The sequence below is a fragment of the Taudactylus pleione genome, unplaced genomic scaffold (genome assembly GCF_031769625.1).
Source record: "Taudactylus pleione unplaced genomic scaffold, aTauple2 ptg000372l, whole genome shotgun sequence".
NCBI classification, from domain to species: Eukaryota; Metazoa; Chordata; class Amphibia; order Anura; family Myobatrachidae; genus Taudactylus; species Taudactylus pleione.
Window position 1 is genome coordinate 17,885,029 of NW_028284773.1, and position 15,483 is coordinate 17,900,511.

The 15,483-nt window shown below is 48.0% G+C and overlaps 1 protein-coding gene across 2 annotated transcripts in view; it reads left to right on the forward strand.

Moving 5' to 3' along the window:
- The window catches only part of LOC148508325 (T-kininogen 2-like), a 59,616-nt gene that overhangs the window by 15,940 nt on the left and 28,193 nt on the right, over positions 1 to 15,483 (forward strand). The window contains exon 4 of one of the 2 annotated variants that reach the window (XM_088444770.1): positions 4,275 to 4,298. The exons of the other annotated variant lie outside the window; for it this stretch is intronic. Coding sequence (XP_088300896.1) covers positions 4,275 to 4,298 — 24 coding nt within the window. The remainder of the gene's footprint in view (positions 1 to 4,274; positions 4,299 to 15,483) is intronic. 2 annotated transcript variants of the gene reach the window in all.

Genomic DNA, 15,483 nt, shown 5'->3' on the forward strand with positions numbered 1-15,483 from the left:
CCAAGGGAGACCTAGGACCAAAGATGCCAGCGGACACTGGAGTAACAGGAAAGTAATTTCTTCAGAATGTAGGGCACCAATGGACAGACGAAGGGGAGGAGTTTGGGATACAATGGCGATCCTAGATCATTCTTCACCATTTAGCCCGACCATGGAGAAAGGTTGCTTTAGAAGTTCGGATGCCAAGGTATGAAAGAAGGTAATGTCCATGAAATTTCCTGCTGCACCACTATCTAGGAAGGCCGGGACAGAAACTTTATAATCCTTCCCTTGGATCATAGTGGATATCAAGACTGAATTTGTGGGAGAGACAGATGCAAGGCCTAGATGTATCTCTCCTAAGGCACCTAGACCTTGCCTTTTCCCAATTTCACAGGACAATTTATGGCTGTATGCTCCTTCTCTCCACAATATAGGCCTAGAGAGCGTCTTCTCTATATCTCTTCAGCCGAGAGACGGTATGCATCCAACTGCATTGGTTCTCCTGGATCGGGTGGAGTAACCCAAACTGGTGATCGAGGAGCAGGTGTAGGAAGCTCCTTCTCCAGTCTCTGTTCTCGGAGACAGCGATCTGTGTGAACTGCTAGATGCATGAAGTCATCCAGTGTCTCTGGAACAGAATTTTGTACCAGGATATCTTTAATCTGGTCTGATAGACCAAGGCGGAAGTGACTCCGAAGTGCTGGGTCATTCCACCCGGAGTCAATTGACCAATTGCGGAATTCGGTGCAGTAGTCCTCTGCAGCTTTCTGGCCCTATACTAGGGACCGAAGTTTCGACTCGGCCAATGCCGCCTTGTCTGGGTCATCGTAGAGCAGGCCTAAGGTGGTGAAGAAGGCCTCTACTGACTGGAGAGCACTGTGTGTAGAAGGTAGACCAAAGGCCCAGGTCTGGGGGTCACCCTGAAGCAGGGAGATTACAATGCCGACTCATTGAGTCTCTGATCTTGATGACTCAGGCCGAAGCCGAAAGTATAGCTTGCAACTTTCAAGGAAATTCAGGAACAGTCTGGCAAATTAAGTTTGGGCTCGAGAGGGCGAGCTGGAGCTGGAGTTGCTTGTGTTTCCTCAATACGGAGAGAAAGCTCCTGGACTTTCTGTGTCAAGACCTGGATCTGGGCCGCAAGAATTTGGGCTGGATTCTGACCAAGCTCTATGGTTAATCCTGTAGCTAAGATTAATTTTATTTTTCTGGCCGTTGATAATGTAATGATTCCTGAAGGGAATTGATGCCAATGACTGTAGAGTGGAGGATTTGGTAAGGAGATAGGTTGGGGGTACCCCTTGTAGACTGGAGATGATAACCACTAAAAGATATAAGAAAGTCCAGCTACAGCCTTGAGGACTGGAATCCTTGGCTAGCGGCGGGCATTTTGCTTTGAGGGCTGGTGAGGTGTTGCAGCCTTAAGGACTGGTGAGTAGTTGCCTTTGGGCTGAGAAGCAAGATGCGGCTTTGACCATGTAGCAACATTGAGGGCTGGTAAGCCTTGGCGAGATGCAGCCTCTGGGCGGAATAGGATGCGGCTTTGGCCATGTAGCAGCCTTGAGGGCTGGTAAGCCTTGGCAAGAGGCAGCCTCTGTGCTGAATTGGATGCGGCTTTAGCCGTGTAGCAGCCTTGAGGGCTGGTAGGCCTTGGCTGGTAAACGCTGACATTGGTGCGCTAAATCACGCACTAAGGATGCTGAGGCATGGCCTATGTCATCGGGTTGACACAAGCATTGGTGCACTAGATTACGCACTTAGGATGTTGAGGTGCGGCCTATGTTGCCGGGTTGACACAGGCGTTGGTTCACTGGATTGCGCACTTAGGATGCTGAGGTGCGGCCTATGTCACAGGGTTGACACAGGCATGGGTGCACTGGATTGCGCACTCAGGACAGCACACCGTGCTGCCTAGATGACACAAACAGCAAACAGCAGATGTTATGCAGACCATGCCATCTGGATGGTACAAAATCCAGACAAAAATAAAGCAAACACGAGCCCTGGAACTTGACTGAAACAAACAGGAGACTGGCCACAACCGGAAACACATGGAAACGCTATCACCGGCATGGAGTGAAGGACTGGCTGCAACTTAACAGAAACAGGGCCCAATCAGAGCAAGCCCTGCAAGCCACCCTAATGATAGACTCCTGCACCTGTCCTGTGCACACAGACAAGATTTGAGATCAGGACTGGCGCTACCATTAGGCAACTTTAGGCAGCTGCCTAAGGGCGCCGGACCCTGGAGGGAGCCGCTGAGTCTACCAAACAAAAAAGAAGGATGTATCTGAAAGAGAGACATCCTTCTTTTACACTGCACTTGTGTGGCTGCTGGTCTAATCATCTGACAGCTGCCGGTACCTGTACTGCCTGCATTGACTCCAGGCTGCCAGTCTCCCTGTCGTGGCCCCTGGGCTGTCAGTATGTGTGTGTGCTGTCTGTTTCACTGTGTGCTGAGGACGGAGACCCGAGAGGGAAGGGGTGGCCACCACACTGCCTGTATGTCACTGTATGTCACTGACTGCAGAGAGTGCAGGGCAGGTCTGTGTCAGGGGGTGGGGGGGGAGGTTCGAGGGGTAATATCTGAACTACTTTCCTGTCTGTCATGTATCTGACTTCAGTAGAATATGCAGGCAGTGTGGTGGCCATCCCTTCCTTCTCCTCGGGTCTTCTCCTAACCTGGGAGTTCCAGCCTGTCAATCATGGAAGGAGCTCCACCCCTCTAGACTACACGAGGAGCTGCTTACTTGGTGAGGAAAATTTATATGTATGTGTGTGTGTATTGGTGTGTGTCTATGTATGTGTGTGTCTGTATATAGGTGTGTGTCTGTCTATGTATGTATGTGTGTGAGTCTGTGTATGTAATGTATGTGTGTGTATATAGGTGTGTGCAGTGGCAGGCTGGGCCAGGGGGCAGGGTGCCATGTGCCCCACGGGCCGTAGCACTATGCGGGTCGCGGACCGCGGGCAGCCTGTGTCTCTGTGACACAGGCTGCATCGCGAGTGTAGTGCTGACCGGACAGAGTTCGGTCAGCACACTACACAGTGCCAAACACACAGCCGCCGGCTCCGGCAGCTGTGTGTCTGTTTTCATCAGCAGCCAATGAGAGTCTGACAGACTCTCATCGGCTGCTGCTGCGCCCACTGCGAAAGCCGCTCCATCTTCTGGCTCCTGCAGTGGGTAATGGAAGAGACGTCATGACGTCTCTCCCATAATGCAGAGCGGCCCGGCCCGGGAGGACGAACGGAGGAGCGCATGGCGGCGGCCAGAGCGGGGATTCAGGTAAATGTTTTTTTTTTTTTTTTATTAAGTGTCTACTGGGGGGGAGACCACTACTGGGGGCACTATAATGGGGAGACCACTACTGGGGGAACTATAACGGGGAGACCACTACTGGGGGCACTATAACGGGGAGACCACTACTGGGGGCACTACAAAAGGGGGGACTACTACTGGGGGCACTACAAGAGGGGGGACTATTACGGGGGAACTTCAAGGGGGGGACTACAACTGGGGTGACTACTACTGGGGGCACTACAAGGGGGGGACTACTACTACTGGGGGCACTACAAGGGGTGGGAATGGAATGGGTATGAAATACCGCCGGCTGCATGCCTAACCCTAACTTCCCCTCCAAGTGCCTAACCCTAATCCCCCCTCTAAGTGCCTAACCCTAACCACCTTCTTCCCCGCTACCTAAACCTAAGTCCCCCGGGGGGTGCCTAACCCTAAGTCCCCCCCGGGGGTGCCTAACCCTAACCCTCCCTCGTCAGGGAAATGCAGGCGTCTACATCTAGACGCCCGGCATTTCACCCTTGCCGGGATAAGACAGTCGGGAAGCCGGCTGCCGGTATATAGGCAGTCGGCTTCCCGATTGCTTCCCGTGGGAACACCTTGCACCGGCCCTGTCTGAGATAGACCACTACTTACCAGTAATGCACAGAGACAGACAGTAGTTACTGAACACATGAGATCAGATAGGATTAAATGCAGTGTCTCAATAGCAACTAAAATGATCTGCTAACCGCAGATTTTAACAGTACCCAGCTTTAAAGTGGATATCCACACTGGGAAAGCCCTTCTCAATGCAATCACCCCTCATCATCTTCCCCAACCCCTGAGTAGCACTACACCTCATACTGAGAGCAGAGAGATTTATGTTTAAATGAACGAATACATGAAAGTGGCACCTGATTGGACAGCAAATCAGCTTTAGGCTGTGGTAGTTACAAGCCCTTGAAACTTTACAACATTTCAGTTCACTACTTATACTTTCGTTTTGCTTTAGGTGGTCATCTCTCACGAGAACCAGGTAAATATCCTTTTCACTGACTCTGCACTCAGATGTTTGTATTTTCACGGAGCCTCTGTTTACTACATGTTATGTTATTTTTAATGTCTGCATCATTGCCCATTGAGGAGGTACAGTATTGAAATACAAAAGAAGTGAGGTGTTTGACAGCCATATTTTACACTGTAAAAGAACCAATACAGATGTGTCCACATACATCTTACCTCCGTGCGGTACAAGTCTCATTCAGGGATGCCGAGAGGGGGGAAGCGGGTACTGGTTACCAGGGCCTGGCCATGCCAGGGGGCCCAGGCCGCAGCACCCCAATAGCCGCTTACTTTTTCTTTTACCTTTTATTAAGAAAAAAATCACCTGCGGGCGGCAGTTCAGGAGTGGGATAGGGATGTCTTGGTCACCAGACTGTGTGTCACTCACTCCCAGCCGCCACGCCACTGCAGAGCTAATGGTTTCGCAGGATGATGATATCAACATCCCGCAAGGCTCTCTCTCTCACTCATCGCCAGGCTCAGGGGGCGGGCGAGGACTGGGAGGGACAACAGTAACGAAGGCTGGGTGACCCTGGGCTCGGTGTGGTGTGACTGTGACTAAAGGAGGAGCCAAGGAGCGCGCCGCTGTAACTATGAGGGTGACGGTGCTGTAGTTTATTTTTAATTTTGAAATATAATAAATGCATCTGTCCTGTAGTGTATTAGATGTGTGTATATATATATATATTAGGGGTGTGCACCGGCCACTTTTCGTGTTTTGTGTTTTGGTTTTGGATCTGGATCTTTCTTCGTGTTTTGGATCTGGATTGGTTTTGCCAAAACCACCCTTCCGTGTTTTGGGTTCTGGGTTTTGTGTTTTGGATCTGTATTTTTTTGAAAAAAAGCATAAAAACAGCTAAAATCACAGAATTTGTAGGTTTTTCTGCTCCTATGCTATTATTAACCTCAATAACCTTAATTTCCACTCATTTCCAGTCTATTCTGAACACCTCACACCTCACAATAGTGTTTTTATGTCCAAAAGGTTGCACCGAGGTAGCTGGATGACTATGCTAAGCGACACGAGTGGGCGGCACAAACACGTGACCCATCTAGGAGTGACACTGCAGTGGCAGGCAGGATGGCAGTTAGAAAAACTAGGCCCCAAACTGTACATAATGCAAAGAAAAAAAGAGGTGCAAGATGGAATTGTCCTTGGGCCCTCCCACCCACCCTTATGTTGTATAAACAGGACATGCACACTTTAACAAATCAATCATTTCAGCGCCAGGGTCTGCCACACAACTGTGGCTGAAATGATTGGTTCGTTTGGGCCCCCACAAAACAAGCTGGCAATTAATGTGTCCCTGCACAAACTGGCTCTACGGAGGCAAGATGTCATCCTCATCCTCCTCATCCACCGATTCCTCACCCTCTTCAGTGTGTACATCCTCATCCTCACAAAGTATTAACTCGTCCCCACTTGAATCCACCACCACAGGTCCCTCTGTACCTTCTGGAGGCTGGTCTCCCTGGAAGAGCTGATAATTCATTTTGATGAACATCATCTTCTCCACATTCTGTGGAAGCAACCTCCTACGCCTTTCGCTGACAAGGTTCCCGGCTGCACTAAACACTCTTTCGGAGTACACACTGGAGGGGGGGCAACTCAGGTAAAATAGAGCCAGTTTGTACAGGGGCCTCCAAATTGCCTCTTTTTCCTGCCAGTACAGGTATGGACTGTCTGACATGCCTACTTGGATGCTGTCACCGATGTAATCCTCCACCATTCTGTCAATGGTGACAGTATCATATGCAGTGACAGTAGACATGTCAGAAATTGTTGCCAGGTCCTTCAGTCCGGACCAGATGTCCAAACTTGGTCCTGCCTGCCCTGCATCACCGCCAGCGGGTTGCTTAGGATACCTAAGTTTTTTCCTGGCAGCCCCAGTTGCGGGAGAAAATGAAGAAGGAGCCGTTGACGTGTCACGTTCCGCTTCAGCTGACAGTGTGTTCACCAGCAGGTCTTTGCACCTCTGCAGGCTTGTGTCGGCCGGAAAGAGAGACACCACATAGGCTTTAAACCTAGGATCGAGCACGGTGGCCAAAATGTAGTGGTCTGATTTCAACAGATTGACCACCCTGGAATCCTGGCAAAGCGAATGAAGGGCTTCATCCACAAGTCCCACATGCCGAGCGGAATCGCTCCGTCTTAGCTCCTCCTTCACTTTCTCCAGCTGCTTCTGCAAAAGCCTGATGAGGGGAATGACCTGACTCAAGCTGGCAGTGTCTGAACTGACTTCACGTGTGGCAAGTTCGAAGGGCTGAAGAACCTTGCACAACACGGAAATCATTCTCCACTGCGCTTGAGTCAGGTGCATACCCCCTCCTTTGCCTATGTCATAGGTGGATGTATAGGCTTGTATGGCCTTTTGCTGCTCCTCCATCCTCTGAAGCATATAGAGGGTTGAGTTCCACCGCGTCACAACCTCTTGCTTCAGGTGATGGCGGGGCAGGTTCAAGAGTGTTTGCTGGCGCTCCAGTCTTCGGCACGCAGTCGCTGAATGGCGAAAGTGGCCAGAAATTTTTCGGGCCACCCAAAGCGTCTCCTGCACGCCCCTGTCGCTTTTCAGAAAATTCTGCACCACCAAGTTTATTGTGTGAGCAAAACATGGGACGTGCTGGAATTTGCCCAGATGTAATGCCCGCACAATATTGGTGGCGTTGTCAGATATCACAAATCCCCAGGAGAGTCTAAGTGGGGTAAGCCACTGGGCGATGATTTCCCTCAGTTTCTCTAAGAGGTTGTCGGCGGTGTGCCTCTTACTGAAACCGGTGATACACAGCGTAGCCTGCCTTGTAACGAGCTGGCGTTTCTGAGATGCTGCTACTGGTGACGCTGCTGCTGTTGCTGCGTAAGGTGATACATCTACCCAGTGGGCTGTCACAGTCATATAGTCCTTAGTCTGCCCTGTTCCACTTGTCCACATGTCCGTGGTTAAGTGGACATTGTGTACAACGGCATTTTTCAGGACACTGAGGACACTTTTTCTGACGTTTCTGTACAGTCTCGGTATCGCCTGCCTAGTGAAGTGGAATCTAGACGGGATTTGGAACCGGGGACACACTACCTCCATCAATTGTCTAAATCCCACTGCACTAATGGCGGATACCGGACGCACGTCTAACACCAACATAGCAGTCAAGGCCTCAGTTATACGTTTTGCTTCAGGATGACTGCTGTCGTACTTCATCCTCCTCGCTAAGGACTGTTGGAGGGTCAATTGTTTAGTAAAAGTAGTGGTGTTCCTACTTCCTCTCTGGGATGATGAACGACTCCCAGCAGCAGCAGCAACAGCAGCAGCGGCAGCAGTAGGCGTAGCAATGCAGGATCCTCCGGAGGAATCCCGGATAGGAGAGTCAGTCATGCCAGTGATATGGCCTGCAGGACTACTTCCGATCCTGACTAAGGAGGAAATTGACGAGGAGGGAGTTGACGGTGTGGTTTGCAGGCGCTTGGATACAACAGGACAACGGGATTTAGGTGTCCCTGGACTGCTTACGGTCTGAGCCAAAGTTTCTGAACTTGACAGTAACTTTTTATGAACGCGCTGCAGGTGCCGTATAAGGGAGGATGTTCCTAGGTGGTTGACGTCCCTACCCCTACTTATTTCACCTTTACATATGGTACATATGGCAAGACAGTTGTTGTCCGGATTTGGATAGAAATATTGCCAGACCAAAGAGGTGGAATGTTTGGTCTTCTGCCCAGGCATGACCGTGATGGGCTTTTTCATCCCACGGACAACAACTGTCTCCCCCGGAGCCTGATTTAAACAAACCACATCACCATCAGAATCCTCCTCGCCAACTTCCTCCTCAGCGCCAGCTACACCAGTATCCTCATCCTGTTGTACTTCAACAGTGACATCTTCAATTTGCATATCAGCAAGTGGACTGTGGGTGCTCCTTTCAGCACTTGCAGGGGGCGTGCAAATGGTGGAAAGAGCCACCTCTTCCCGTCCAGTGCTGGGAAGGTCAGGCATCGCAACCACCACCACACTTGGACTCTCTTTGGGGATTTGTGATATCTTCTTAGAAAGCACAGTTCTTCGCTGTGCTTTTGCCAGCTTAACTCTTTTGATTTTTTTAGTGGGAGGAGGGCTTCCATCGTCATGTGAAGCTGAACCACTAGTCATGAACATACTAGGGATCGACCTTAGCCGTTCCTTGCCACTCCGTGTCGTAAATGGCATATTGGCAAGTTTACGTTTCTCTTCAGCTGATTTAAATGTCTATTTCAAGGTCATTTTCCTGAACTTTGCCATTTGGGATTGTATGTGCCCTCTACTATGACATTGGGCATCGGCCTTGGCAGACGACGTTGATGGCATGTTATCGTCTATGTCATGACTAGTGGCAGCAGCTTCAGCACTAGGAGGAAGTGGTTCTTGATCTTTCTCTATTTTATTTTTATCGGAGAAAGTTTGGTCCTCCATTTATGTTATATCGATTTGATATATACGTGCGGCTAAACACAGAAAATAAATTTTTTTTGGGTTCGGACTGGAGTGTACTTTGTGGGTTACAGCACCCTTTAACGGTCAAGCCAGCCGGCCCTTTACTTATGACACAGGCGCACTCTTGGCACTACTTTGTTGATGCACGTGCGGCTACTGCGCACACAATTCACAAACACAGAAAATAATTTTTTTTTGGTTTGGCTTTGGACTGGAGTGTACTTTCGGGGGTTACAGCACCCTTTAACGGTCAAGCCAGCCGGCCCTTTACTTATGACACAGGCGCACTCTTGGCACTACTTTGTTGATGCACGTGCGGCTACTGCGCACACAATTCACAAACACAGAAAATAATTTTTTTTTGGTTTGGACTGGAGTGTACTTTCGGGGGTTACAGCACCCTTTAACGGTCAAGCCAGCCGGCCCTTTACTTATGACACAGGCGCACGCTTGGCACTACTTTGTTGATGCACGTGCGGCTACTGCGCACACAATTCACAAACACAGAAAATAATTTTTTTTTAGGTTTGGACTGGAGTGTACTTTCGGGGGTTACAGCACCCTTAACGGTCAAGCCAGCCGGCCCTTTACTTATGACACAGGCGCACGCTTGGCACTACTTTGTTGATGCACGTGCGGCTACTGCGCACACAATTCACAAACACAGAAAATAATTTTTTTTTTGGTTTGGACTGGAGTGTACTTTCGGGGGTTACAGCACCCTTAACGGTCAAGCCAGCCGGCCCTTTACTTATGACACAGGCGCACGCTTGGCACTACTTTGTTGATGCACGTGCGGCTACTGCGCACACAATTCACAAACACAGAAAATAATTTTTTTTTTGGTTTGGACTGGAGTGTACTTTCGGGGGTTACAGCACCCTTAACGGTCAAGCCAGCCGGCCCTTTACTTATGACACAGGCGCACTCTTGGCACTACTTTGTTGATGCACGTGCGGCTACTGCGCACACAATTCACAAACACAGAAAATAATTTTTTTTTGGTTAGGACTGGAGTGTACTTTCGGGGGTTACAGCACCCTTTAACGGTCAAGCCAGCCGGCCCTTTACTTATGACACAGGCGCACGCTTGGCACTACTTTGTTGATGCACGTGCGGCTACTGCGCACACAATTCACAAACACAGAAAATAATTTTTTTTTTGGTTTGGACTGGAGTGTACTTTCGGGGGTTACAGCACCCTTAACGGTCAAGCCAGCCGGCCCTTTACTTATGACACAGGCGCACGCTTGGCACTACTTTGTTGATGCACGTGCGGCTACTGCGCACACAATTCACAAACACAGAAAATAATTTTTTTTTTGGTTTGGACTGGAGTGTACTTTGGGGGTTACAGCACCCTTTAACGGTCAAGCCAGCCGGCCCTTTACTTATGACACAGGCGCACGCTTGGCACTACTTTGTTGATGCACGTGCGACTACTGCGCACACAATTCACAAACACAGAAAATAATATTTTTTTTGGTTTGGACTGGAGTGTACTTTCGGGGGTTACAGCACCCTTAACGGTCAAGCCAGCCGGCCCTTTACTTATGACACAGGCGCACGCTTGGCACTACTTTGTTGATGCACGTGCGGCTACTGCGCACACAATTCACAAACACAGAAAATAATTTTTTTTTTGGTTTGGACTGGAGTGTACTTTCGGGGGTTACAGCACCCTTAACGGTCAAGCCAGCCGGCCCTTTACTTATGACACAGGCGCACGCTTGGCACTACTTTGTTGATGCACGTGCGGCTACTGCGCACACAATTCACAAACACAGAAAATAATTTTTTTTTTGGTTTGGACTGGAGTGTACTTTCGGGGGTTACAGCACCCTTAACGGTCAAGCCAGCCGGCCCTTTACTTATGACACAGGCGCACGCTTGGCACTACTTTGTTGATGCACGTGCGGCTACTGCGCACACAATTCACAAACACAGAAAATAATTTTTTTTTTGGTTTGGACTGGAGTGTACTTTCGGGGGTTACAGCACCCTTAACGGTCAAGCCAGCCGGCCCTTTACTTATGACACAGGCGCACTCTTGGCACTACTTTGTTGATGCACGTGCGGCTACTGCGCACACAATTCACAAACACAGAAAATAAATTTTTTTTGGTTAGGACTGGAGTGTACTTTCGGGGGTTACAGCACCCTTTAACGGTCAAGCCAGCCGGCCCTTTACTTATGACACAGGCGCACGCTTGGCACTACTTTGTTGATGCACGTGCGGCTACTGCGCACACAATTCACAAACACAGAAAATAATTTTTTTTTTGGTTTGGACTGGAGTGTACTTTCGGGGGTTACAGCACCCTTAACGGTCAAGCCAGCCGGCCCTTTACTTATGACACAGGCGCACGCTTGGCACTACTTTGTTGATGCACGTGCGGCTACTGCGCACACAATTCACAAACACAGAAAATAATTTTTTTTTTGGTTTGGACTGGAGTGTACTTTCGGGGGTTACAGCACCCTTAACGGTCAAGCCAGCCGGCCCTTTACTTATGACACAGGCGCACGCTTGGCACTACTTTGTTGATGCACGTGCGGCTACTGCGCACACAATTCACAAACACAGAAAATAATTTTTTTTTGGTTTGGACTGGAGTGTACTTTCGGGGGTTACAGCACCCTTAACGGTCAAGCCAGCCGGCCCTTTACTTATGACACAGGCGCACGCTTGGCACTACTTTGTTGATGCACGTGCGGCTACTGCGCACACAATTCACAAACACAGAAAATATATTATTTTTTTAGCACTTGGGGGGAGCACCCCTGATGGACAGAGCACCCCCTGGACAACACTACAGCACTCCTTTAGGACTGGGACACTGCACAGGACTTTGGAGTGGACACAGCCCCTATGGAGAACTGACTGCACAACACAGTCCAGCCAGCCCCTATGGACTTTGAAGTAGTGGACACAGCCCCTATTAACAACAGCAGCACAGCACAACACAGCCAGCCCCTATGGACTTTGAAGTAGTGGACAACAGCAGCACTACACTACACTACACTACACAGCCCTAACTCCCACCCTCCCTCTTCACTGTCCACAGCCGAGTGAGAAAATGGCGCCGACGTGTGTACCTTATATAGGATCCAAAACCCGCGAGACTCGGAAGGCGGGAAGATGACGTTTTGCCTCGATTTCAGATCCGAGTCAGGCGGGAAAAGTCGAGCCTGACTCGGATCGGACTCGGATCGGGGGGGCTCGGGGGGGTTCGGATTTCAGAAATCCGAACCCGCTCACCCCTAATATATATATATATATATATATATATTATATATATACATATATATAATAAAAATTGGTATATCTATATCTATCTAAATATGTGTATGTGTGATGTGTGTAATATATATATATATATATATATATATATATAATGTGTATAAATATGTATGTGTATATATATATATATATATATATAAATAAATATTCCTACACCTCTCACCCCCTAACCCTAACCCTCCCTGTTTGGTGCTTAACCCTAACCTCCCCTCCTAGTGCCTAACCCTAACCTCACCCCGGTGGCGGCTAACGCTATCCCCCCCTTCCCACACCCTAAACCTAACCCTTCTGGGGGGTGCCTAACCCTAACCTCCCCCCGATGGTGACTAAACCTAACCCCCCCATCCCCGGGGACAGAGTATACTATGCTGACGCCGGTATCCTTCGGGATATCAGTGTTGGCATTTCCTCCGGGAGCGGGATGCTGGTGTCAGTATTTTGTCCGCCGGCCATTTAACTATATCCCAAATATATATATATATATATATATAGAGAGAGAGAGAGAGAGAGAGAGAGAGAGAGAAATTTAATGGTAACCTGAGGAGCGCTTAATATTCACAATTTCAATCCCCTTTGGTGATACAATATTGATATATAAATATAGATATAGATTATGAGTCAATGGAAGATGAGAGTTGACACACAAACCACTTTAATCATTCCAAAGCACTTTATTAAAATTGAAAGATACATAAAACTTTTCTTATTAACATGTAACCTATTATCCCAATTATAAGGAACAGGATTATTGAACAAATCTTTGTAAATTGTGACGACAATCACCCAATGCATTTTGTTGATCACAACTTCATCAGGGGTTCTGTGTCGTCTTTGACTTGCTTGTCTCAAAATGTGTAATGACAGCTAATACTGGTTGATTCGTTAAACAGCTACTGAGTATTTTTAAATCCTTAATTATAGGAACATATAAAGGACCTTATCCAGAGTCGATCGTAAGCGGCCGCTCGTTCGTACGCCTAACGACCGAGAAACTGAAAAAGGAAGCAATCGCATGGCCAGTCGGTCGCAACCAAAGTGATGCCCATACGTGAACAATGCACCTTCTCTAGCTAGCGAGTGATAGCAGCTAGCGATCGACTCAATCGTTGTCAGTTGTCAGTCGCTGTATGTTAATTTTCTTCTGATGGTTGTGTTGTGTTGATGGCCACATGTCATGTTTCCATGCTCTATCGATCAGCTTGTTACTAGCTTGTTGACAATTATTATTATTCGCTAATGCAAAGGCAACTGAGTCAATTACAAGCCAATTAGCAGTGTTATTAGCTACAACAAACGATTATTAGCTGCTTGCATTGTGTGGCTCAAAATAGAAACATCAATCCTAACATCACTAACATTCGATAGTATCGTTTGTACTCTGGGGCTTGCGAGAGCACGTACCCAACCTCAAGCTGTACGATCAGCCAGGCCTCGAACCTGCTCGCAGAGTGACGTTTTACTACTTCCGGCCTTCTATGTCGGTTGTAGCAGGTAATTTATGTACGCCCCTAAAACGCTCTGAAAACGGTGAGGAACGCCTGCGTTTTCAGACCACCACCCCCGTCAACACCCACAAACGGCCATTCATGTCAATCAACTCTCGGGAGCCACTTCCTGCTCGTAAGCCGTATGATCGACAGCATTTTGGATCACAAGGTCTCGTACGCACATGCGTACAACTAACCGTGCACATGATAGTTGCTTCTTCCTGTTGTATAACAGATCATATATATTCCCAGACTTCTCTAATGCTTCTTTAACAAAAATATCTTCCTTATTATATGCTCCTGTGCAAATCCCAGACTTTTCTAACGCTTTTTTAACAGAAGAATAGTCCTCCACCTTTGTGAATCTGGGAGTGAATCTTGATTCTTGATTCAAAGGTAGAGGACTTTACTCAGCTGGATTCATACTTGTTGAGAGCTTTACTGCTTGTCTCTGTTCATGGCTTGAAAAAGGTTGGTGAGGCCAGCCGAAATGTCGATGGTATACTGTGATCAAATAAATATAGCCTAAGCTGCTTTCATTGGTGAGTGCCTGCAATTTCTTTACATATATATATATATACTTTGCCCGCGCTGCTCCCCACCTCTGGAACTCTTTCCCTCTCCCCATCAGACTCTCCACATCTATGCAATCCTTCAAACGGGCTCTTAAGACCCACTACTTCATCAAAGCCTTCTAGCTATCATTCTAACTCCCTGCTACATGCTGCTTCCTCCCCATCTGTGTCTAACCTGTTTGTCTTCCCCTCCCTTTTAGAATGTAAGCTCTTATGAGCAGGGCCCTCTACCCTCTTGTGCTTCTCCCTACTTTAGTTTCATCTACTTCATACTCACCACTAGGGCACCTAACACTTTGTTGCTTATGCTCTGTTGCTTATCTGGGTGTTATGGTCGCTAATGTAGCAATATATATTATCCATGTCCTGGTCCTGTATTGTATTGTTCTGTAAGTCGCCTGTCTACAACTTGTTTTTGTACTTTGTAAGGCGCTGTGGAACATTTGTGGCGCCATATAAATAAATAATAGTAACAATATATATATATATATAGACAGCTAAAATCACAGAATTTGTGGGTTTTTCTGCTCCTATGCTATTATTGACCTCAATAATATTAATTTCCACTAATTTCCAGTCTATTCTGAACACCTCACAACTCACAATATTAGGCCAAAAGCTTGTACCGAAGTAGCTGGATGACTATGCTAAGCAACACAAGTGGGCGGCACAAACACGTGGCCCATCTAGGAGTGACACTGCAGTGGCAGACAGGATGGCAGTTTGAAAAACTAGGCCCCAAACAGTACATAATGCAAAGAAAAAAAAAAGGTGCAAGATGGAATTGTCCTTGGGCCCTCCCACACACCCTTATGTTGTATAAACAGGACATGCACACTTTAACAAACCAATCATTTCAGCGCCAGGGTCTGCCACACGACTGTGGCGACTGTGGCTGAAATGATTGGTTCTTTTGAGCCCTCACAAAACAAGCTGGCAAAGTTTCTGAACTTGACAGTAACTTATGAATGCACTGCAGGTGACGTAAAAGGGAGGATGTTCCTAGGTGGTTAACGTCCCTACTCCAACTTATTCCACCTTTACATATGGTACACATGGCAAGACAGTTGTCCGGATTTGGATAGAAATATTTCCAGACCAAAGAGGTGGAATGTTTGGTCTTCTGCCCAGGCATGACCGTGATGGGCTTTTTCACCCCACGGACAACAACTGTCTCACCCGGTGCCTGATTTAAACAAACCACATCACCATCAGAATCCTCCTCGTCAACTTACTCCTCAGCGCCAACTACACCAATATCCTCATCCTGTTGTACTTCAACAGTGACATCTTCAATTTGAATATCAGCAACTGGACTATGGGTGCTCCTTCC